The 25,457-nt window shown below is 38.4% G+C and overlaps 1 protein-coding gene across 2 annotated transcripts in view; it reads right to left on the reverse strand.

Moving 5' to 3' along the window:
• Nucleotides 1–3,543: 3,543 nt before the first annotated feature.
• The window catches only part of SDR16C5 (short chain dehydrogenase/reductase family 16C member 5), a 39,883-nt gene continuing 17,969 nt past the window's right edge, over nucleotides 3,544–25,457 (reverse strand). Inside the window, exons 3-7 of one of the 2 annotated variants that reach the window (XM_069099971.1) lie at nucleotides 24,155–24,286; nucleotides 23,011–23,110; nucleotides 17,459–17,603; nucleotides 13,793–13,918; nucleotides 3,544–3,811 (exon numbers count right to left, since the gene is read on the reverse strand). In XM_069099971.1, coding sequence (XP_068956072.1) covers nucleotides 3,754–3,811; nucleotides 13,793–13,918; nucleotides 17,459–17,603; nucleotides 23,011–23,110; nucleotides 24,155–24,286 — 561 coding nt within the window. In that variant the 3' untranslated portion in view covers nucleotides 3,544–3,753. Of the gene's footprint in view, nucleotides 3,812–5,252; nucleotides 6,724–13,792; nucleotides 13,919–17,458; nucleotides 17,604–23,010; nucleotides 23,111–24,154; nucleotides 24,287–25,457 lie in introns of those variants that run through there. The other variant, XM_069099970.1, reaches the window with a different exon arrangement.

Here is a 25,457-nt window from a genome sequence, read left to right on the forward strand (position 1 = left end):
AACATCCGTGGAAGGAGAAGGCACACACCCCGAATTCACCCACACTGTACATGTCCCTGCAAACTCATTGGTGTTTATTTAGCAAAGTTTCTCAAAAGAATCCAGCCTCTGCATTAAGGTTAATGAATTAGTCATCCTCATTACTGGCCAGAGCATTTCACTGTGCGAGGCCTTATGAGTAACATACAGTAGTATGTAAAGCATCCAGGAAGTACTACAAAATGTGGCCATTTAATGCACATTATAGGAAATGATTCAGGTTTGGCTATCCCCACACTCACTAGGCCTTTCCTCAATTACACTATGTTAAACAAACAAAACACAGAAACTGCATTTTAGGAGCACTGTTTTTACTTCTAAACAACATAAACGAAACAGCACCTTCTGGCAAGGATTTGATAACTTGATGAGTTTAAATTGAAGATCACAGGATCATAGGTCTAAAGCTGGAAAGGACCTCAGGGGTCATTTCTCCAGCTCCTCTCATTTTGCAGACGAGGAAAATGGAGGACCAGAATGGTTTGTGACTTGCCCAAGGGAACTCAGGTAGCAAAGCTGGCATTGAACTGGGGGCCCTTAGCTCCCAAGTCCACTGTGAGAGTTCACTGCTCTTTTCACTCTATCTTGTTATCCCCTCCGCAACCATCATTTACTCTTTCTGTCCCTTTGAATGAGAAAACAACTACAATCATCATAAGCACAACCATCACCCTAACAAAACAACAACAGCCAATCATTAGAGCAATAAATACTCCCACTCTTCTATCTCCGTTTTCTTCTTCCTCTTTTTCCTTCTCCCAACTCCAAAATACCTGGGACTGGTAACAGGGGCTGAATTTAATTTTAATTCAATGTTGGCAGCTTATTAATAAACCTAACTAATAAAGCTACTGATCACCTCCCTAATTAATCCCTATTCATGGAAATTCTTTCTTCTGGGCTATTAATAATGAAAAACAATGCTGCATAGGCATAAGAATATATAAGCTCCTTGAGGGCAGGAACTGCCTTTGCTTGATAATGACCATCAGGCAATCTTCTCTTCTGTGGTGCCACTCACCCTCCCTCATGAGGCCAAACAGTTAGTTATGAGTTGTCTTTCTCTAGCAGAATGTAAGATCCTTGAGGACAGAGGCTGTCTTTTTTATATTTTATTTCCTTGTGACTAGATCAGTGGTTGGCACATAACAGGAGCTTAATCAATGCTTATTGATTGTATGATGGGTGATTAGAGGGATGATGGGTTCAATAGAAATAGGGAAGTTTGAAAAAGGAGCTTTGGAGAGGAAATAATAAATTCCATTTTGTACGTATTCTGTTTGAAATCTATGGAGCATCCATTTGGGCATGTCCAGTTGGTTTCTGTTTGGTGATGTAGGACTGCATGACCCTGGGCAAGTCACTTAATGTCTGCCAACCTGTTTTCTCAACTGTAAATTGGGGATAATAATACCAATTACTTCCCAAGGTTGTTGAGAAGATCAAGTGAGATATTTGCAAGGAGCTTAGCACAGTGCCTGGCACACAGTAGGTGTTTTATTTTATTTTGCTTTAATTTTTTGGTTTTTGGAGGGCAATTAGGGGTTAAATGACTTGGCCAAGGTCACACAGCTAGTTTTTGTGTTAAGTGTCTGAGGCCGGATTTGAACTCAGGTCCTCCTGACTCCAGGGCTGGTGCTCTATTCATGCACTACCTAGCCGCCCCTAACAGTAGGTATTTTATAAATGCTTGTGTCCTTCCGTTAAGCCCATGGTAGTTGACAAAATCACCAAAAGAGAGGGCATATAGAAAGACCCAGGATTTAATTTTGGGGGATACCCACAGTTATGGGGGGTAGGGCATGGAAAATAAAGCAAAGGACACTGGGAAAGCAAAAAACTCTTGAATATTAAATTGTAAAGTTTAAATTATGTACATGGCAATGATTTTTTTATTTAAAAGTCACCTTTTCTCTGTAGAATGCATTGAAAGGGTCCATAAAGACTCTCTAATTCAACTTCCAACCTGTTGCAGGAGCTCTGCTTACACAAATCTAAGTACATCTGGCCTCTATTCATGTACCTCCAGTTACAGAGAACTCAGTATATTAGAAGACAAGCCATTCAATTTTTTTTAAAAAGAAAAATCTTTATATGGAGTCTGCCCTCTGCCTCCTATAATCTCCACCCCTTAGTCTTCATTCTGTCCTCTGGAGCTACCTAAGAGTTTGGTTCTTTCTTTAGATAACAGCCCTTGCCTTCTAACTCTTCTTTTCTCCAGGTTCAACATACTAATTCCTTCAGATATTCCCTTTTTTTCCCCCAGATCCCTCAACATCTTTGTCATCATTTTCTGGCGGTTCTTCAATTGGTTAATATTCCTCTTAAAATGTGGGACTCAAAGTGTATGTAATTCTCCAAGCATATGCTGAAGAGCTATTGGTTCCTTCACTCTGAAAATATTGGGAGGGCAGGAGGAGGTGCTCAAATAGTTAGGGACTCACAAATGTAATTTTGTGACATTTACACTGTATAAACATATGGAAAGTACTGCCCCCAAGATATTGTATAGGGTGAAAAAAATAGATTTAGTGAAAATTTCAACTGCAGGATCATAGATTTTATAGCTGGAAGGGACGTTAGAGAGCAATTCCTTAATTTTATTGATGGGTAAACTGAGGCACGAAGAGTTTTTTTTTTTTAATGACTTACTGAGGTTGACAAAGCTACTAAGGTGGGATGTGAACCCAGTGATTCCAAGTCCAGCTCCCTATCTACTCTACTAGCCATTAGAGGATTTGCTACATAGAAGCTGCTCCCTTAGAGAAAATACTCACTCATAGCAATGAGATTATAGTTCCATTTAAGTATATTATCAGTAAGAACCTTTGGTCCGGTAACTAGCACAACGCCCTGCATAGAGTAGCCAATAACTGTTAAATTGGACCATGCTGAATCATTGTTGTTGTAATTTCAGTCGTGTCCAACTCTCAGTGACCCCATTTGGGTTTTTTTTGACAAAGATACTAGAGTGATTTGTCATTTCCTTCTGCAACTCATTTTAGAGTTGAGGAAACTGAAGCAAACAGGGTTAAGTGACTTGCCAACGGTCATACAGCTAGTAAGTGTCTGAGGCTGAATTTGAAATCAGGAAGCTGAGTTTTCCTGACTCCAGGTCTGGTGCTCTATCCACTGTCCCACCTAACTGTCCACGATGGATCATAATCCCCACAAAATATTCCTTCAGATCACTGTCAGAAACAATATTAGGCTGGAAGGATTATTTGTTTTAACTGGGAGGGCAGCATTTACGAACAATAAGACTAATTTGTTTTCCATACACTTTCATGACTCTCTTCTCCCTGCCCCTCCCCTGTCAACTTTTTTTGGGAGGACTATTTACTTTTTTTGGTAAGAGTGCAAAGTTAGGAACAAATACCCATCCCCTTTCCCTTCTTTAATGATTGGGCTGTATTATATTAGCTTAGCCTAGGGAAATCCTTTCCTGTTTCTTGTTTGGAAATGCCAAAGAAAATGTAGGAAGAGACTTAAACCGCCTGTGTACTTGGTCTACCCAGGTTTATTTAGGGCATGGAATTCCCATTCTGTAGGGAAGGAAATAAGCACTTTCGATGAACTTGTTGCTCTCCCTTCTCATCCTCTGTCCTTTAGTCCCTCTTGCTTATGGTCTTCACTCTCTCAGGCTCTAACTCTGTCCATCCACACTCCCTCCAATTTTCAGAATGAGTTCCTCTCAGTGCATACATGCTGGTGCTAGACCCTTGGGGAAAAGTGGATTGCTGACAAGTTCTCGTGTGTTTCTTGGGCCTGTCTTTGACATGGAAAAAGTTAAAAAAACAAAATCACCAGGTTTTTTCAAGTGTTTTCTCCAATTTCTTATCTACTATCAAAACTACTATATCCACAAAGTATCTTGTGGTTTCTGTCACCATTGGACTATATGGTCCTGCAAGGAAAGGACAATGTCTATTGATGATATATAGGGAGTAGATGGGGCATTTCTTAGGTTCAGGGTTCTACTGTTGAATCCCATTGCCTTATTACCTTCTGGGAGCAGTGGGGTGTGTGTGCGTGTGTGTGTGCAAGTGTTGTCACTACTCATTCTGCATTTTGAGTAAGTCCCATGGATGGAAAATGAAAAACACAAGCCAAGTTCATTTGATAGCCAGTGGCACTAAATTACCTCAGTATTTATGATTTGGTCAATCTTTCTATTTGACATGTGGTCTCTCACTTTTGAATATGAGTTTTTAAAGTAGGATCTGCATTTATTTAGACAATTTTATGGGCACTGGGAAACTGCAATTGAATTGTGTGTCTTTGTTGCAGCAATTCCAGTTGGAAATAATTGTTGTAAGCTGTGCTATGATGTAGTGGATGCCTACTATATTCCCTAGCCTTTTGTTAAGATTCCATTTTCTTAGTGTTTGCCTTCATTCCTTAACTAAATAGGTCCTAAGAGTAGCATAATAAATAATTATAACATAGGAGTGATATTATGCTTTGTTCTTAATTAACTTTGAAACCGAAGAAATTGGAATATTAGTCAGCCCCGCCCCCCCCCTTTTTAAAAAGGGGACTGATTTTTTTTTCTTTTGTTCAATATAATGTTGTTTTCTCTGGGCAGCTAGATGGCACAGTAGATAAAATGCTGATTCTGCAATCTGGAAGACTTATCTTTTGGAGTTCAAATCCAGCTTCATACACTTATTAGCTGTGTGACCTTGGGCAAGTCATTTAATCCCATTTGACTGTTTCTTCATCTATAAGATGAGCTGGAGAAGTGGCAAACCACTCCAGTATCTTTACCAAGAAAACTCCAAATGGGATCACGAAGAGTTGTCCTCAACTTAAAAACGACTGAACAACAACAAAAACCCTAATACTTTATAGAGTGGGGGGGGAGGGGAAGGAGGTTGTATGTATAGTTTGGAGAAGTCTATGATTGGTTCAGCACTCTGCTCCACACATAGCTTTCATTATTCTCATATCCTGTTAGTCTTTTCTTCTTGCAATGACATAGTCTACTAAGTGTCAGTGTTCACTGTGAGTGTACATTCACGAATTTTTATTGCATTTAGATAAATGGGAGATAGTGTTATTGATGGGGTCATGACACACATGTCTTTGGTAGTACAATTGGCAAAAGTGAGGCACTTAGTAAATGTTTCTTGTGTGACTAACAATGTAGGACCTTTCCTATAAAATAAAATGCTTTTTTTATGTTTTGGGACAAAGGAGACCCTTCCCTGTTTTGTGCTGTATGTTATCTTTATTTTCCCAGATTTTCAACAGTTGTTAATTGAGATCCCAAGATACATGATGGACAAGAAAAAGGAGATGGTAGAGCAGGGAAGAAATACAAATACATGAAGATAAAGGTTTGCTGTTCAAGCTGCAAAAATCTAAGGCTTTACAAACCACAAGTGGGGAGCAGTTAAGTTCCTACCCATCCAAAGACTACCATAGCACTGTTGGAGGCCCATTGATTTTCAAATATTTTTATCTTGTCATCTTACTAAGGGTCTTTTTAGGACACTCCTTATTCCTTTCCACAAAAAAAAGTCAGGGCAGGGGGAAGGGATGTAAAGACTAGGTCTTCCATAGTTTGTCTTGCAGGTGCCACCAACAAATAGCTGAATTCTAAAGTTTCCCTCATGTTAAAGAGGTTTGGAAAGATGGAAAGCAGTTCCAAACACAGGCACAAATTTTAGTCTTGCTTTTATAGTTAATCTCAAAGGAGAAAAATACTTTGCCAATTTATGACTAAGTTGTAAAAATACAATCGACTGGACAGCATAACACTATTGATTATGAGCATACATAAATTTTTTACTCTCTGGAAAAAATTAAGTAAATCCTAATTTGCAAACACTAGACTGATCTAGTAGATTAAACATTATGTACATGACAGATTAATTTCAGGATTACTTCAGAATAGTAAAGAAACTAAAACAATATTGATTTTCTGAAACTGCCGTACTATGGAAAGGCTCGAATCTTATTTCATGAGGTTCATTTCCAGGATGTGAGGCAGTAACTCTTTCTGATCTCCTTTTTAGAAGACTAAAAAGTGTTTATCTAAGAGTATGCAAATGTACATAATGTGAAATAGTTAGAATTGCGTGGTTGACTGTATCTGAAACTCAGCTGTCTAATCAGGTACTGCAGGTGATTAGGTAAGGTAATTTACTAAAGAGCAGACACATGGTATCCTTGTGCTTTTGATCTGAGAAGAGAGGATGAGAGACTAACTTTCACTGTTTCAAAAGGTACTAGGTTAAGCAAGTGGAAAAAGGGAAAATGGTTAGGGGAGCAGGAATGGCGTCACATGTAAACACATTCTGGACCTTAGTCAACCCTGCAGCCTTTATTCCTCCCTCTACCCCCCAATGTAGCCAGTGGCTGTTTGGTTCACATGGAATTTTCTTTCAAGTCACTCAAAGATTTGGATAATGGAAAGAATCTAGGTAAAGCTAAGTGTTAGCCTAGGCAGTAGGATGTGTATTTTAGTGGTGTTCAGAAATTGAGTTAAAGAGCATTAGTCATTTCTTCACTGAAATAAAAAAAAAATATTTGTCAATGCTGGAACTGGATTTCTAAGTGACGTCTTCCTTAGAGTTTGGTCTTTAGTCCTTCTTTAGTCGACCTTTGAAGTAATTCATTACATCAAAGACTTTCAGGTATTCACATAGAACCAATCCCGCCTTGGTTGGCAAAATGCTAAAGGGAATATAAAGACAAAATGTCATGTTCTACTTTAACATACTTTTGTCAGATCAGGTGAATGTAAGTGTTATTTTCTGAAGTTCTACTTTGCTTAAATTCAAGCTCACACAATTTGCACAATTTTTATCCAGGGAGGTTAGGTATTCTTTTCTAAGATCTGGTCTTACGAAGATGGTAGAGTAGAAGCACAAACTTGGTGTGGGCTCTGGTTCCATCCCACTTCTGATACCTGTGAAAAAAGGACTCTAAACAAATTTTAAAGTTACAGAGCCCACAAAGTGACAGAGAGAAACAAATCTGCTGCTGAAGGCAGCCTGGCAGGCCGACAGGAAAGGTCTATCGCAAGGCGCTGGGAGCCAAACACAGCCTCGAGTGAGCTGTGTGATTCTCGCTCCAGGGCAGCCCAGACCAGTGGTGGCCAGAGCAGACCTCAGGAGAGGGAAGCACCAGCAGCTGTGGTGGTTTCCAGACTTCTTAACCCATAAAGACAAAGTAAAAGGTCAGTGTGGAACTCTGTTGGAACAGGGGGATGGAAGAGCAAGGTCTGGCCACTGTCCCCGGGGCTGAGAAGCTGCAGAAACATGGCAGCTGCCTCAGGAGCTCCTGGCCTGAAGACTGTAGGGGGACCAAGTGACCATTCAGAGCATAATCGCTCTTGCTTTAATCTGCTTGGCTCTGGATCATGGTCTTGGGTGGTGGTCCTGGGGTGTGTGGCCAGGTGCCAGAGCTTGTGGGGGCTGTAGAGAGGGCACCCTCCTAATAGCTCTGGCAGCTGTGAAAACCCCAGCTATTTGGAACAAAGCTCTCTCCATTCTGGAAGCAGAGTTCTATGGTGGCAAAGAGCTCAAAAATCAAGTAATTGGCTGGCAATATGAGCAAGCAGACGAAGAACAGACAGACCTGAGAATCCTTTTTTGAGGACAAAAAAGATAAAGGCATGGAGTGGGAGGAAGACAGCAAAGTCAGAAATCCTGCATCAAAAGCCTCCAAGAAAAATATGAATTGGTTATAGGCTATGGAGGAACTCAAGAAGGATTTTGAAAATCAAGTAAGAGAAGCAGAGGAAAAACTGGGAAGAAAAATGAGAATGATGCAATAAAATCATGAAAATCGAGTCAACAGCCTGCTAAAGGAGACCCAAAAATACACTGAAGAAAATAACACCTTAAAAAATAGACTAACTCAAATGGTAAAAGAGGCCCAAAAAGCCAGTGAGGAGAAGAATGTCTTAAAATGCCTAATTTACCAGATGGAAAAAGAGTTTCAAAAACTCACTAAAGAGAATAAATCCTTCAAAATTAGATTGGAGCAAATGGAAGCTAATGACTTTATGAGAAATCAAGATACTATAAAACAGATCCAAACAAATGAAAAAATAAAAGGCAATGTGAAATATCTCACTGGAAAAAAACACTGACCTGGAAAATAGATCTAGGAGAGATGATTAAAAAATTACTGGACTACCTGAAAGGCATGATCAAAATAAGAGCCTAGACACCATCTTTCAAGAAATTATCAAGCAAAATTGCCATGATATCCTAGAACCAGAGGGCAAAATAGAAATTGAAAGAATTCACCAATTGCCTCTTGAAAAAGATGCTCCCAAAAAACTCCTAGGAATATTATAGCTAAATTCCAGAGTTCCCAGGTCAAGGAGAAAATACTACAAGCAATCAGGAAGAAACAATTTGAGTATTGTGGAAACACAATCAGAATAACACAGGACCTAGCAGTTTCTACATTAAGGGATCGCAGGGCTTGGAATATATTCTGGAGGTCAAAGGAGCTGGGACTAAAACCAAGAATCACCTACTTAGCAAAACTGAGTATAATGCTTCAGGGGAACATATGGTAATTTGATGAAACAGAGGATTTTCAAGCATTCTTGATGAAAAAACCAGAGCTGAACAGAAAATCTGACTTTGAAATACAAGAAGCAAGGGAAGCATGAGAAGGTAAACAGAAAAAAAAATCAAAAGGAACTTTTAAAAGTTGAACTATTTACATTCCCACATGGAAAAATGGTAAGTGTAACTCATAAGACTTTTCTCAGTATGAGGAAAGCTGAAGGGAATACACATACACACACACACACATGCATGTTATGTATAGGAGGATATATGTGTATATATAAATATATATGAGTGTGGGCATATGTATATTCATGAATACATAGACAGAGGGCACAGGATGAGTTGAATATGAAGGAATGATATCTAAAAAAATTAAATTAAGAGGTGAGAGAGGGATTTGGGAGAAAAAGAAAGAGAGAGAGAGATATTAGGGTAAATTATCTCATATAAAAGAGGCAAGAGAAAACTGTTACAATGGAGGGGAAGAGCAGGAAGATGAAAGGGAACTGGGACAACCTGATTCTCATCGAATTTGGCCTAAGGAGGGAATAACATACATACTCAATTGGGTATCTCCTCTACAGGATAATAGGGGGGTAGGGGATAAGAGGGGAGCAGATAGAAGGGAGGGCAGGTTGTGGGAGGAGGGTAGTTAGAAGCAAACATTTTTGAAAAGGTCAAAGGAGAAAATAGAATAAGTGGAGGGGGGCAAGATAGGATGGAGGGAAATATCGTTAGTCTTTCACAATATAACAACTATGGAAATGATTTGGGTAACTACACATGTACGACCTATATTGAGTCACTTATTTTCCCAGTGGGGGCAGGTAAGGAGGGAAGAAGGAAAAAAATCTGGAAATCAAAGTTTTAAAAACAAATGTTTAAAAAAATTGTTTTTTACATGCAACTGGGAAATAAGACATATAGGGTATAGAAATCCATCTTGCCCTACTAGAAAGTTAGGGGGCTGATGGAGGAGGATATAAGAGAGAACAGACTGGGAAAAGGGGTATTCAGTAGGCTTGCTATTTTGGGGTGGGGGCAGGGGATAAACAGGGAACAAAATTGTAACTCAAAATCTTGTGGAAATGAAGGTTGAAAACTAAAAATAAATAAATAAATTAAGATCTGGTCTTCTCACATACCTCACATCTAGTAGGTATTTCTGGATTAGTAGGTCAAGCCATCAGGCAGATAAGTGGTACAGTGTATAGAGTTTTAGGCTCTTCACTCAGGAAGTTTTGAGTTCAAATTTGGCCTCACACACTTACCAGTTGTGTGACTTTCTGCAAGTCACTTAACCCTTATTGTCTCAGTTTTCTGATCTGTAAAATGTTCTGGAGAAGGAAATGGCAAACACTCCAGTATATTTACCAAGAAAATCCCAAATGGGGTCATGAAGAGTAGGACATGAATGAAACCACTCAACAACAACAAACCAAACCATCCAACTCAGAAGTTGTGTGGTATAGTGAATAGAGTGCTGCTCTTGGAGTCCCACCTTTGACACTTACTGGGTAAGTCACTTAATCTCCCTGAGACTCATTTACTCCCATTGGAAGCATTTTGGCTTATAAAACATTTTATAAGCATTTCCCTTTGATCCTAAGAACAGTCCTGTGACTTACATGGGACAGATCATTTTTATCCATCCGTATTTTAGGAATTTCAAACTGAATTTCAGAGATATAGCTTGCCAATGGTTACACAGCTGGTGATGAGTAGACCTGGAACCTTCTTCAAGTCTATTGTTCTTTCTATTATATGAAACACCCATTCTTAGTTTGGACCTACGCTTCTTTCTTTTTTTGTATAGGCTTTAATAATATTTTACTGAATAAAGTAATAATGCAAATAAGTACTTATTGCATAAGGTCATGGAATTGTTAGGAGCCTCAAATGAATTAATGTATGTGAAGCATACTCAATACTAATATTATTATTTCAAGATCTCTGTATACCACACCATTCATTCAGCTGCTTTAATTAGACTTGTATCTCCATATTTGCACCTAAAATCCCTCTTTCCATTGTCATTATGCATGAATACACCATCTGGTGATCATAGGAAAGAGAGCCGCAGGCTATTTATTCAAAGCACAATTTGCTTTAAGGTTGAGGGATATATTTTAAATACACTTACAAAGGAAAAATAAAAGACATTAATTCTATTTCCTCTATACAGCTTCTTAAAATGTCTAAATCATTACCAAAAAAGTTCTTTTAAATTCTAAGTAGGTAAGAAAAATTGTTGAATCATTTTTGTCAGCATGAATAATTCCCTTTACAAACAGAGATAGAAGGTAAAAAATTAAGGAAACAGCATAGTGCAGAAAGATTCCTGAATTTTAAGATAGAGGTAATTCATAAGATGTCAAAAGATTTCTAAGAACACATTGCAGTGAAAAGTAAAGGTTGTCTATTTATTATAACTCTTCTAGAGTTCTATGAATCTGGGAAGATATGATCCTTGGACAGTTTCTAAAATGTGATTATGCTGGGGTCATCTGTAGGGATTTCAGAAAGATACGGAGTCCATTCATGTCAGCTGATACCATAGAATACAGCAATATGTTTACTCCAGGAAAGAATTCATTTCCTGGAAACAAGTTAAGTACCAAGGAAATGGATTAAATCTAGTAATTGAGGCAGTAGCTCCCAAATATTTTGGTGTTCAGATTACTATGGTGGGACAAAATAATCTATAGATTAATAACCTATCCAATGCCAGATGCCATTTTTATTTCCAAAATTTCCCTTCTAATGTAAGAACCTTTGACCCATTTATATTCTGCTATTTGACCCATGATACTTCACACAACAGGGAATGTGGAGGTGGAGGTAAAAAGAGTTCTTGATGATAGGTAAAGGAAGAAGGACACAGGATTAGATGTAATTTCTTTTACCTAAGAAATTCTCTAACTCTTCCTCTATCCATAGCCTCCCTCTTCAAGGTCAAGAGTTGTAGGATTCAATTGATTCTTTTTTTTTTTTAATCTATAATGGCAGTGGAAGAGCAGTATTACTCTAGTTGCTCAACTTTACTTGTCAAGTGTCTAGCAGAGAGTCAGAATGAGCAGATTTTTTCTTTCTTTTGTCCCTCTGTTATCAAGGAAACTCACCTAGACATTACAAATGCTATAGCTCTGCAACACAGAGCAGTCTACAGACCTAGAAAAGCCCTCAAAAAAGCCCTACTTGAAGTCTATTGATCACCATTTCATAGAATCACAGGGTTGGGAACTAAAGGGACTGCTAGAGCCATTTAGTTCATTTAATTTTCCCATTTTATAGATGAAGAAACGGAAATCCTAAGAGGTGAAATGACTTCTTTAAATAGAACAGAGATTTGAATCCAGGTAATTTGATGAAAATCTAATGTTCTTTTCATTACATTACTGAAAACCACTAGAGTCGGATAACATTTAGAGAGAAGGGTAGGTCAAAGTTCTTTCTTTCCCTTCCTCCCTTTTTCAGTTTTCTTGCACAAAATGACTAATATAGAAATGTGTTATATGATTGCACACATATAAACTATATCAGATTGCTTAGCATCTAAGTGAGGAGGGACAGAATTTGGAACTCAAAACAAAAAATATGTTAAAATTGTTTTTTACAGGTATTTGGGGAAAAAATAAAATATTATTAAAGCATAAACATAAAAAGAAAGAAAGAAGGATAGGCCCAAGCTAAGAATGGGTGTTTAATATAGTAGAAAGAACAATGGACTTGAAGAAAGTTCCAGGTCTACTAGTCACCAGCTGTATAATCACTGGCAAGTTATAATATCTCTGAAATTCAGTTTTAGCATCTCTGAAATAGGGATGGATAAAAATGATCTGTCCCGTTTAAGTCATAGGACTGTTTTTAGGATCAAAGGGAAATGCTTGTAAAATGTTTTATAATCCAAAATGCTTCTGATGGGAGGCATAATGATCATCATTATTCTTATGATGGCTGGCTTTCTCAGCAATATCTAACCCTTGAAGGCTCAGAGATAGAAACTATCAGCTGAGGTTCCCTTCAAAAAGAACTCCAAAGATAGCAGTTTCTCAGCTGGAAGTCCACATGGACCTCTCAGGTTGTTTAGACTGTTGATACTATGTATGTGACTTTTCTACCCCCAAAAAAATTGAGGGTAAAAAATTAAGGAAAAAGTAGTGCAGAAAGACTCATGAATTTCAAGTCACAGGAGTTGGGTTTGAATCCCAGTTATACTAATTATGACCTGCGTTACTTTGGAAAAGTTAAATTATCTGGGCCTCAGTTTCCTAATTGTAAAATAAGAGTATTAGAATAGAGGACTTAAGGCCCTTCTTATTCTCAGTCTATGATCCTATGGTCCTTTAAGGGACAAGCCAGACTGCAGCTATGGCTACTTCAATAGACTGAACTAAGGAGAGGCGTGAGTAAAGAAGTCTCTTAGCTTTCTAGGTGCCTGAAGAGCATTTTTGAAGAAGGGAAACTTACTTGTCTCGTATTTCAGGTTTTTAATCACTTAGTTTTTTTTCACATGTCTAATTCTCTAAGAACCTAAGTTACTGTCCAACACTACCTCAGGAACCCCAGAGAACACAGCTCCTTTTTTGTTTAAGGCAGATGTTCTTGAGAAGATCTAAGGGAATGTCATTTATTCAAGATCCCAATATCCAACTTGCATTTTAATTTGTCTATTATTATTGTATGCTAGAAAATGACACCTTTTAAAACTTTACTGCTGTGTGTCAATGGATTTAGTCAATTTCCATCTCAACTTTTTTTTTGTTTGTTTTTTGCAGGGGGGAAGGCAAAGCAACTGGGGTTGACTTGCCCAAGGTCATGCAGCTAGTAAGTATCAAGTGTCTGAGGCCGAATTTGAATTGAGATTAACTCCTGACTCTACTGCCAGTGCTCTGTTTACTGCACCACCTAGCTGCCCCTATCACTTAATTCTTAGCCTGCCTCCATGACACTGAAACACTGAGCAAGTATAGAAGAAACAACTCCAGCTACCACCCTGGAGGGAGTGTACAAACCCCTTGACCATAAGCACAAACTATCGTTCTTAATACTAGAAATTAAAAAAAAACACTGCATTAGTGGATCTTATTAACAAACCTAATATTTTATAACTCTCATTATACCAGTAAGATGCAAACATGATGGGAGAAGGCGACTGATATATTAGCAGAGTAAAAGATATAAAAAGAAGAAAACAGAGATTGTCTTACCTTTTAAAAAATAATATAAAGTATAGAAACCGTGGCAAAAATAGATAAACTTGTTCTTCCAGAATTGCATTCATTATCTTATTGGCTACATACTCTGGCTCTAGAATTGGCAATAGGAAAGAATTTCTGGAAAACAAAAACAGTAAACTGCTAATTTAACATAAGAATTAGTCAAGGTAGTTTAGAGACAGACTATCTTATATGTTAGATTAAGAAAAGAATCCTTGTTAATGATAAAAACAACAATAATAACTAGCATTTATATAGTATTTACTACGTGCCAGGCACTGTACTAAGTGTTTTACAAATATTGTCTCATTTGAATTCTTACAACAACAAAGGTTAAGTGACTTACCCAAGGTCACACAGCTAGTGTCTTTCCAAAATGAGGATAAAACTCTTGTGTAACTTAATATCAGCCATGTACTTATTTCATGTACTTCATCCTAGTCTCTCCCTTCTTTAATCTATCTTTTACTACAGTTGCCAAAATGATATTCCTAAAATTCAGATCTGACCATCTCATTCCCCTATTCATTAATGTCGAAGTGGCTCCCTATTGACTCTACGATCAAATATATGCTTCTGTTTGGCATGTAAAGACTTATAATCTAACTCCAAACTACATTTCTAAACTTATCATACAGTATTCCCATTTTTACTTTTTGTAGTATAGTCAAACTGACCTCTTCACTGTTTCTCAAAAATGACAGATAACCTTTGTTGTTGTTTTCAGTCATGACTTACTCTTTGTGACCCCATTTGGAGTTTTCTTGGCAAAGATACTGGAGTGGTTTGCCATTTCCTTCTCCAGCTCATTTTATAGATGAAGAACCTGAGACAAACTGGGTTAAGTGACTTGCCCAGGATCATTCTGCTAGTAAGTGTCCAAGGCTAGATTTGAACTCAGGAAGATGAGTCTTCCTCCTTTGTACAGGCTATTTCTCCTGCCTTTCCTTCTGCTTTTTTAGAACCCCTAGTTCCTTTCAAATTTCAGCTCAAGTGCTATCTCTTAAGAAAAGCCTTGCTAGATCCACCCCCCCAACTACCAAAACCTCCCCACCAAATTACCTTGTAGTTACTTGTATTTATTTTGTTTCTACTTATATGTGTATATATTATCTTCCTGATAAAATACCAACTCTTTGGGAGTAAGCACTGCTCATTTTTGCAGCTGCCTAGCATCTAACACAGTATTTGGCACATAGCAGATGTTTCATAAATATTTTTTGGGAAATGAATGTCCCTATCTCTTACATTTCTCTGTTTGTTCTCTACAAAACTGTGATGAAACAGATAGAATCTGAAATGGAAAAATAAAAATTCTAGGTCAATAGCCAGATCTTAGAAAATAAGAAAATAAAACCAGTCTTAAGCCAGTGATTCAGATTCTTCAACTCAAGGTGGCTAAAATTGGTAACTGAAAGGGTCGCTTGCTACCTTGATGGACCTAACAATGGAACATGCATATTCTTCTCATCCAGTTCACTTAATAAGCATTTATGAAGTACCAACTACATGCCAGGGACCATGCTACGAGCAGGATAAGACCTGGATTTCAGGACAGATACTCATGACTGGATATATAGATCTGGAAGTATCTACATAGAGATGATAATTGAACTCATGGGAATGAATGACATCACCAAGTGAGATAGTGGAGAGAGAAGGAAGTTTTCTTGTGTGGGTAGGAGTAGGATGTAGAAGCTAGGGTGGGATGCTGAGATGGAAATAAGGTGATGGGATGCCAGGAAAGTCCAATGAGAATATGAACTGAAATATTTATAGCAGCTCTTTCTGTAGGGGCAAAGAAACTGGAAACTAAGGAGATGTTCCTAAATTGGCAAATGGCTGAACAAATTATGACATATGAATGTTATGGAATACTATTGTGCCATAAAAAATGATGAAAAGAATGTTTTTAGAGAAACCTGAAAACTGTAGAAGAGTGAAGTGAGCAGAACTAGTACAATAATTTATATAGTAACAACAATATTGTAAAGAAAAAAAACTTTAAAGGTCTTGAGAACTCTGATTAATGCAATGATCATTCATGATAGTCAAGGTAGTTTAGAGGAAGACTATCTTTTATATTAGATTAAGGACTGACCATGAAACATACTAACAAATCACCACCTCATGGAGAGGGGATAGTATAGAATAAGATTTTTTTTTGACATGAACAATAGAGGAATTTGTTTTGCTTGGTTATACATATTTTTTCCAAGTGTTTTTCTTTCTTTTTCCAGTGTGTGTGTGTGTGTGTGTGTGGGGGGGGGGAATAAGATGAGAGTTGGAGGTGGAAAAAAGAGGTTTTTAAAAATTTTAAGATAAAATAAATTAAAAAAAAGATTTTTTTGAGTATAGAAAAAGGAACAATAAGCAAAGAACTACCAAGCATTACAGAAGTCCTACTGGATAGTTGACAGCTGAAAACCTCTTCTCTAAGGCTTAAACATTAAATTTCATAGAGATCATATTAGAGATGGAAGGGACCTAAGAGGTTGTTTAGTGTAGCTTCCTACTCAATGCATGAATCATCTCTGTAATATCCCTTGACAGATGTTCCCCTAGTCAACATGTGAAAACTTTCAGTGAGGAAATGCACAACCTCATGAGGCAGACATTTCCATTACTGAGAATTTCTAATGGTTAGAGAATTCTTTCTCACACTGAGCTTACATCGTTCTACAACCTTCATTACACACTCATCCTAGTGCTGCCCTCTGGAATTCTGCAGAGCATGTGATCTGTTTTATCTTGACATGACAGTACTTCAAAGACAATTGTCATGTCTCCTTTGACACTGTCTGCTTCTAGGCTAACCATCTCCAAGTGCCTTCAGTAGATCCTCCTATCCAGTGGAGAAAAAGAACACTGGCTTTGGATTCAGAAGATCTGGGTTCAAATCTCACTTCCTTTGCTTATTACCTGTATGACGCTGGGCAAATCACCGCTCTTCTCTGTGCTTCACTTTCCTCATTTACAAAATGAAAAGGTTGGACTAGATGACCGTGAAGGTCCTTCTCAGCTCTAGGATTACAATATTATGATCCTAATTACAGAATCTAGATTGGTTCCAGTTTGCAGAAGTCCATCATAAAGTACAGCACGTAGACTTTCACACAATAACCCATGCACACTGAGGCAGCAGCCTTAAAGTCAGAAAGACCTGAGTTCAAAGATTTGATCTCTGAAACAGACGTGTTTTGTGACTCTGTGTATGCTTAACTTTTCAGTGCCTCAGTGGGCTGTCTAAGACCATAACTTGTAATACAATCATCAGCTGACCTTTGTAGAGGGAGTTTTCCACTTGGAATTTCCTATATCAATAAAACTTCATGGCAAGACAAAAATACAAAGGGAAGTCAGTGCAGAGTACCAGAGGAATACTGCCTTTCTTGTTCTAGAAGTTAAGAAGGTGTTAAATATTTTGGCAGCCAGATCAAACTACTTGACTCATACTGAACATTAAAATTAAAGAGGGGGGAGAAGGAGGTGGAGAAGGTGGAGGAGGAGGAGGAGGAGTCTACAAAAGTCAGAGTTGAGGAAGGGGGGAAGAGAGGCTGACAGGGAAGGAGAAACATTCCTAGATCAATTGCTCTTTATCCATAAAACTGAGAGCCAATTATATTTTAATTACAAATTTCCTTCAAAAGTACTTACCCAGTAGTACAACCTTCAAACATCCCAGTCTTTATAAAATATGGACAAACAATGGTTGTTTTAATCCCAGTATATCCTTGGGCAAACATTTCTAAAAATATGGACTCAGCAAATCCAAAGGCTGCAAATTTACTCGCACAATAATCTGTGAGAAGAAAACACAACACACATACTTAATCAAACATTTTAAATGGTATAAAATAAAAGTTTCCTTTAAATGTTAAAATTGACAGGGTGTGTTCTTTATTTTTCAAATGTCTTCCTATCTGAGACATCACATTAAGCAAGTGATTTAGCACTGTCTCCACTGAGGAAATCTGAAGGGACAGGGAAGAAGGAATACTGGCAAATGAAAAATAGCCTTTGGATGAATGAATAAGGGATGGGGTGCCTGCAGATTCAGGGATGGGAAAAGTGGCAGCAAACATCTAGGATTAATACCAATCCTCCATCTTTGCTGGACTCCCTTAATCTACCAGGTTAGGCCACAAGTATCTTGTATTCTTAAGGGTTCATACCCAAATGGTGTGAAGTAGTCTCAACCTCTGTCTCCTATCTTACGAGGGATAATGATTGGACTTCTGATTTCAAGTCTTTTTTTTTTTCCACTTGTGGTTGTATTTTTTTTTATTTTTTTAAATTAATTTGTTTGTTTCCTTTCAGTTTACAGGATTCAATCCCACAATTTTTTGAGTTTCACATTTTGTCCCCCTCTCTCCCTCTCCTCCCCGTGGCGGCATATAGTCAAGTATAGGATCTGTAAATACTTTCACATTATACATTAGTCAGGTTATAAGGACGGATTGTCCCAGCTGGAATGAAAAATGATAAAGAGGACATAAAACCAAATAAGAGAAGGAAAAAGATCAGGTATTTTGCTTCCACCTGGATATAAACTTAGTTCTTTCTCTGGATGCACATATTTCTCTCCATCATGAGTCTTTGGGGATTGACTTATATCATTGCATTGCTGAGAGGAGTCCAGTCTATCAAAGTTGGTCATCACACATATGTTGTGTCTGTAATTGTGTACAAATTTTTCCTGGTTCTACTCTTCTCACTCAGCATCAGTTTGTATAAGCCTCTCCAGGTAAATATGAAGACCGTCTGCTCCTCGTTTCTTATAGCACAATAGTATTCTGTAACATGCATATACCACAACTTGTTCAGCCATTCCCCAATTGATGTGCACCCGTTTAATTTCCAATTCTTTGCTACCACAAAAAGAGCTGCTATAAACATTTTTGTACATATGGGTCTTTCTCCCATTTCTATGATCTCTTAGGGATATAACCCTAGGAGTGGTATTGCTAGATCAAAGGGTATGAAAGTATTTATAGCCCTTTGGGCATAATTCCAGATTGCTCTCCAGAAAGGCTGGTTTGGTTCACAACTCCACCAGTAATGCATTAGTGTTCCAATTTGCCCACATCCTCTCCAGCATTTGTCATTTTCCTGTTTTGTCATCTTAACCAATCTGACTGGTGACATGTGGTACCTCAGAGTTTTGATTTGCATTTCTCTCATCAATAGTGAATTAGAGCATTTCTTCATGTGCTTATAGATATCTTTAATTTCTTTCTCTGAAAACTGCCTGTTCATATCCTTTGACCATTTATCAATTGGGGAATGACTTGTATTCTTATAAATTTGACTCAATTCTCTGTATATTTTAGAAATGAGTCCTTTGTCAGAGACATAGGTTGTAAAGATTCTTTCCCAATTTCCCACCTCCCTCTTAATCTTGGTTACATTGGCTTTGTTTGTACAGAGACTTTTCAATTTCATGTAGTCAAAATTATCCATTTTACATTTTATAATGTTCTTTAATTCTTGTTTAGTCATAAAGTCTTTCCTTCTCCACAGGTCTGATAGGTAAACTATTTGATTTCAAGTCTTGATTTGACTTGATGGCCTCCTATATGTTTTGTGAGGGATAGTAATTGGACCTGTGATTTCACAGATATAGGGAACTTTCAGGTGAAGTAAGTCCTTCTATCACTGCAGGTGAGCACCTTCTCTGCAATGTACAGATTCAGAGAATAGCCTAGAACTGCTGTTGTTGTTTGACCTTCGTTTCTGAAGAGGACCAATGATATCACAGGGTGAATTTAAGTGAGACAGAGTTGCACAAAGTCATCAGCCTCACTCTCTTCCAGAGTCACTGAGGCAAGACAAAATTCAAGATGCAGTGGATGACCTTGTTTCTTTGAAGTCTGACCAAGTTCTAGGCACTCAGCCCACTTTAGCCACCATCATTACCTCAACCTGGTTTAGCCCATTTGCCGAGATGGTTTTACTACAGTTTGGTCTCTGCCCTTGAAGCCACAGGTAAAGAGTAGGGTGAAGGTGAACACCAAAAGTAGGTAAGTAGCCCTTAAAGAGGCCTCGTCTAGCTTTCACATCAGATGTATAACTTGCTCAGAATAGCACAGTCAGTCTGTGGCAGAGGCAAGACTTGAATGCAGGTCTTTCTGGTTCTAAACTCATCCTGCATTTTACAAGCCATGCTGCCTTTCATTTCTTGTGCAGTGTGTGTTATTCATGATGCTCCAACCCTCTTGCATATAGTCATGTTTCCCTTTCTTTTTTTTTTTTTTGCCTTTTGGAGGGCAATTGGGGTTAAGTAACTTACCCAAGGTTACACAGCTAGTTTTGTGTGTGTGTGTGTGTGTGTGTGTGTGTGTGTGTGTGTGTGTGTGTGTGGGTGTTAAGTGTCTGAGACCGGAAGCAAACTTGGGTCCTCCAACTCTGGGGCCAGAGCTCTTACTCACTGCACCGCCTAGCCGCCCTCCAGGTTACCCTTTCTTACAAATATGTGAAATCTCAACTCATTTGATGGGGACTGTTTCAAAGAGAAGCACAGCTCTGAGGTGGCTTTCCTAGCTTTTCTATTTTTTTCTCTTCTGAGGCAACGGGGTTATGTGACTTGCCCGAGTCTAGTACTTGTCGAGTGTCTGAAGCCACATTTGAACTTAAGTCCTCCTGATTCCAGGGCCAGTCTTCCATCTGCTGTGCAACCTACTTGCACTTTGTAGCTTTTCTAAATGCTGCAGTCTTGTTTCTTCTAGAGTGAAAGGGGAATGTTTTTGCTTATAGAGTACGACTGGAATACAGTGTCTCTGGTGGGAGGGCTTGCCAAGCCCTTTTCAGGGCTGCTCATCCACCTTTGCTGGTCACCTGATTCATTCAACTCTCACCTGTGGCTCCAAGAAGCTGCAGCATGCACAGCAGCCACACCCTGGTAAAACCATCTGGACAGATGGGCTAAACCAGGCTGAGGGTAACCAATAAGACTCCTGTCAGTGAGTTAGGGGGATGTCTACCTCAAGCATGTGAAAACTTTCCCTGGAGGAATGGGTGGATGAGAACAATTTGTTCTGATGCCCATGAAGGCAGTTGAAGCAAGCTCTGTGGAATGTTTAGAGTTTAGACATCAAAGACACCATGGTCTTCCACTGCATCCCAGGCCATTACTAGTCATCCTGAGTTTTGTCTTGCCACTGGACTTCAATGATTCTAGAAGAGAGAGTAACATGGATGATTTTGTCCAACTCTGTCTCATTTAAATCCAATTCACGAGCACGTCAAGACATCATCCTGAGATGTCACTGGTCCTCTGAAAATGAAAGACAAGCAACAACAACATGGCTGGAAGAGTACCTGGTAGAAGACTAGTGGTAGAATCATCGGGATTAGGAGCCATTTTGCTGCCTGTGGCCATGGACAGAAGGAAAAGAAAATGGAAGGAACTATAATGTCAGGAAATAAAATATGAGGGGAATTTTGAGTTCTATAGTATGCCAATGCTTGTATGTGGGTGTGAAAGTGGAAGTAATATATATTTGAGATTGAGAGTACAGGCACCTTGAAAGAAAGTCATTTAGCTGGAGAGGTGTGAATAGATGAACTGATGAAAAGGACCATCGGCAACTAGAGTAAAGAGGCTAAGGAGAAAAGAGATGTAATAAGAGAGAGTATAGAGAACAGCTAGGAGGGGAGAGGAGTATGCTTGTTTGAACCAGTAATATTTCTAGTAGTCTGGAAGGTTTGGGAAAAACTCTTTATGGCTATATTAGAATGAGACAGTAGAGGCATGTATTACAGGTGATGGTTTTATAAAGTTCTCTAAGTATCAAGTGATTATTATCATTAGTACAGATACAGAATTAATGATAGTTTACTAAAATCTACTATGCACAGTAATATGGTATATTTGGAAAGTGCCTTAGTGACAGGAGGACCCCTTTTCCTTTTATTCTTTTCCCTACTAAACCAGAGGTCCTTAACCTACAGTCTAAGGACCTGTGTCTAGATTTTAGGGGTTCAGTGAACTTGGTCTAAAAAATTTTGATATCAACATTTCAATATAATTGTTTTCTTTTGCAATCAGATGTATTCTATTTTATGCATTAAAAAACATTTTTTTCCCAAGAAGGAATTCATAGGATTCACCAGAATGTTAATGAAGTCTATGATGCAAAAAAGATTAACAACTTCTGCTTTATAGGGAGGTAGGCCTGAAGCATAGATTTACTTCCCTGAGGGTCCTGAGATATTTGTAACAGAGTAGTAGTAAGAAGGAAATTATTAGGCTACTTGGGATGGGGGTTTTCTTCCACCATTATTACAGTGAGGGACCAATGAATAAAATTTCAGATTGTATTTATTCTGTGATATAAACACAGCTTAATACTTAGTAGACCATTTATTTATGTGTTGTGTGGTGATTTTTTCATTTTTTTTTGTTTAGGGGAAAGGAGAATGGAAGATATTGTGGTTGTAGTAAACTTGCATAGTTCATTAAAAAACAAAGCAATATCTTCACATAATGTGTTAACAGTTTTAAGTAAATCTCTGGAGACTGACCAGAGACTCACAGAATCTCAGAGTCTAAAGTTATGTAATTCAACCTGCACTTGAACTAGAACCACTTCTGCCACACACTCAACAAGCGGTCATCTAGTCTTTGCTCTAAGACCTCTAGTAAAGAGGAAGCCATAACACTTTTGGACGGCTGTAATCATTAGGAAGTTTTACCAGTTGTGAAAACACAAAACTGTACGGGTCATGTTTTAGTTTCTTGTAAAGGCAATCATGTGAAAGATAAAGATTAATCCAGGTTGGGGCAGCCAGGTAGCACAGCGAGTAAGAGCACCAGCTCCAGCGTTGGGATGACCTGGGGATCAAATCTGGGCTCAGATACTCAGCACCACACCCAGAAATAACTGGCCGTGTAACCTTGAGCAAGTTACTTAACCCTGATTGCTTAAAAAAAAAAAAAGATTAATCCAGGTGATAAATTTCAGATTTAGATAAATATATCTAATAGATGCTATTTGTGTCTACTTGCCACTTAGCAGCTTGAAGAATTAGGAGCAGAGTTCTAATTCCAATTTTGCTATAGATGTAATTTCTTAATTTGCTTTTCTTGTGAAATTAGGTCAATATTTTACACAGGGTTATTATGCAACTATAAGCTAAGGTTTGTAAAGGAAAATGCAATGCAAAATATTGCATAATATTGATTGTTTAGTCTATACAGTACTTACCTGATAACTTACTTACACCAACTAATCCTGCTGAACTTGAAATGCAAACCAAGTGTCCATGGTTATTAGCAATCATAGCAGGAAGGAAAGCTTTGTAAGTCTATGAGGTATGGTAAAATAAAATATCAAGAATGTTTAGTTAAATACAGTATTCCTTTTACTTCAGTTCAACATGATGCTATTATATAAAAAGAAATCAAAAGGTGAGTCAGGATTATGATTATTATTATGATGTATCTACTGACCCCATAGTTCTTTCCATTATACCATATTGTTATCCATTGTACCATATCTAGGTAAACAGAGATTTGAAAGATGGGAAAAGGTGGGGACCCAGGGAAAAAAAAAGCCTCAGGTAGATAAATATGGGAAAACTCTGTGAAAACTATAAAGTGCCATGCAAATATGATTTATGATTTTTATTTATTGGTTAAAGGTTTGTAAAGTTCTATATTTGTACATATATCTGTCTGTCTAATCTTATTTGAGCCCCACAACAATCTTGTGAAGTAAGCATTATTACATTTTACTGATGAGGAAATGGAGGCTGAATGTGGTTAAGTGACTTGTCTAGGGTCATGTAACTAGGAAGTATCTGATGCAGGATTTGAACCCAGGTCTTTCTGACTGCAAGACCAACATTCTATCTACTATGTCATCTAGCTTTATAAAGGACAGAGCGATGACCTTTCACTGAGTGCAAATCCTATTCTTGACACATACTGGTTATGTGGCCCTGAGCAAGTCACTTAGCCTCTCACTGACCCAGGCAATTTTTGTAAGATTACAAATTGTAATGCATGTGCCTATCTGCATTAGTAGAGTAATATTTTGTCACTCGAAGTTCCCTATACTAATGAAATCATAATTCTGGTCCAATGGTTCCATACCAGTGAAATCACAGTTCTGGTAAAAAAAAAATTATCAAAGAGGTTTGAATGGTACCTGGGATGAGGTAAGCCTATAATTTAGAACCAATCCTTGACTTGAAAAATTATGCCACCTTCAAGGAATTCTGAAGTTATTTCACGATACCAGGAAATAAATCATTATTTGTTTAAAACAATCTGACTAATTTAATTTACAAAAGGGAGCTTGAACGCTAAGATAATTTTGTAGACACTGAGAACACAAAGAAAATCACCCAGATATGTGCTTTGGAGTTCACGTCAAATGACTTTTCCACACATTCATCTGGAATCTCAAGGAGCTCTTTTCCTGTTACAACTCCAGCATTATTAATGAGAATGGAGACATCACCAACTTCTTTTTTAACCTGGATAGGAGAAAACAAAAAGAAGGAATTTGTGATGTAATCTGAGTTTCATTTTCCTAGTGTTTCGTGATTTCATTACCTAGGGAACTAGAGTAGAATTGAATGCCCTCCATTGAATTCTTACTCTGATGTTTTACCATGGTCTTGAGGTGACTCCAGTTTTTGAAGGCTATTGTCAGGACCATGCAACCTCTGGCAGGCTCTACTAAGCCCCAAAGGTCCTGAATACAGGCCCAGTAGTGGAGAAGAGAAATGTTATTTAAGAGCCAGCCTAGCTCAGCATAAAGAGGATGGCTCCCAGGGGATGAACTTTTCTGTTTATGGCAATTCATGAAAACATTTACTATGGTATTGGGTGGAATTCATAGGATCACGTGATCGGAGATTGTGATAGTAATGGCAATTAAAGATTCCCCTGTATTGGCTTGGTTTTCAAATTGATTGTGTTAAAACCCAGAGTTTGTTAATCCCACCTGTGGGATGGGCTTGTTGATGTGAAAAGAAAGTCCTGAACTGGGAGGAGCTGGTGATGTAGATTTGGAGAGACACTAGAGAGAGATGGAAGATCTTTTTGGAAGCAGCACCTCGTGGAGAGAGAGAGACTAAGAGAATTGCTGGTGGCCGCTTTGAATTGCCCTGGACTTTTGAGACCTGCCCCCTGAGCTGCCAAGGACTGAGGAGACATGGCTGTTTTACTGGTACTTTGTCTGTCTGTTTTGATGTTATTTTGCCAGATTTGTCCACTGGTGAAAGACTGTCCTTTTGTTGAAGAAGTCCTGGAACCTGGCTGTTCGCTAAGAAGCCCTGAGACTGTCCTGCAGACAGAGAGTGAATACTGTCCACTGGTGAGGGACAGTACTGTTGTTGCAGGGGTCTGGAGACTGTCCTGCAGACAGAGTGAATACTGTCCACTGGTGAAGGACAGTGCTGTTGTTGCAGGGGTCTGGGAGCCTTTCTGTTGGTTCAGAAGCCCTGAAGAAGGATTTTCTTGTTGTATGTTTACAGAAATCCTGGGAGAGGGCTTTGCTAATGTGTTCAGGGGTTCTAGGACTGTTCTACAGACAGAGGATGAATTCATGAAGGGACTGGCAATGTATCTTATGGCCTTGCTAAGCCTTGTGTCCCCAGGAACTAAGATTGCTGAGAACTTGCCTCGTGTCAAGATGAAGAA

The sequence above is a fragment of the Petaurus breviceps genome, unplaced genomic scaffold (genome assembly GCF_028583685.1).
Source record: "Petaurus breviceps papuanus isolate PSGF00001 unplaced genomic scaffold, PetGlider_PUasm1.0 38, whole genome shotgun sequence".
NCBI classification, from domain to species: Eukaryota; Metazoa; Chordata; class Mammalia; order Diprotodontia; family Petauridae; genus Petaurus; species Petaurus breviceps.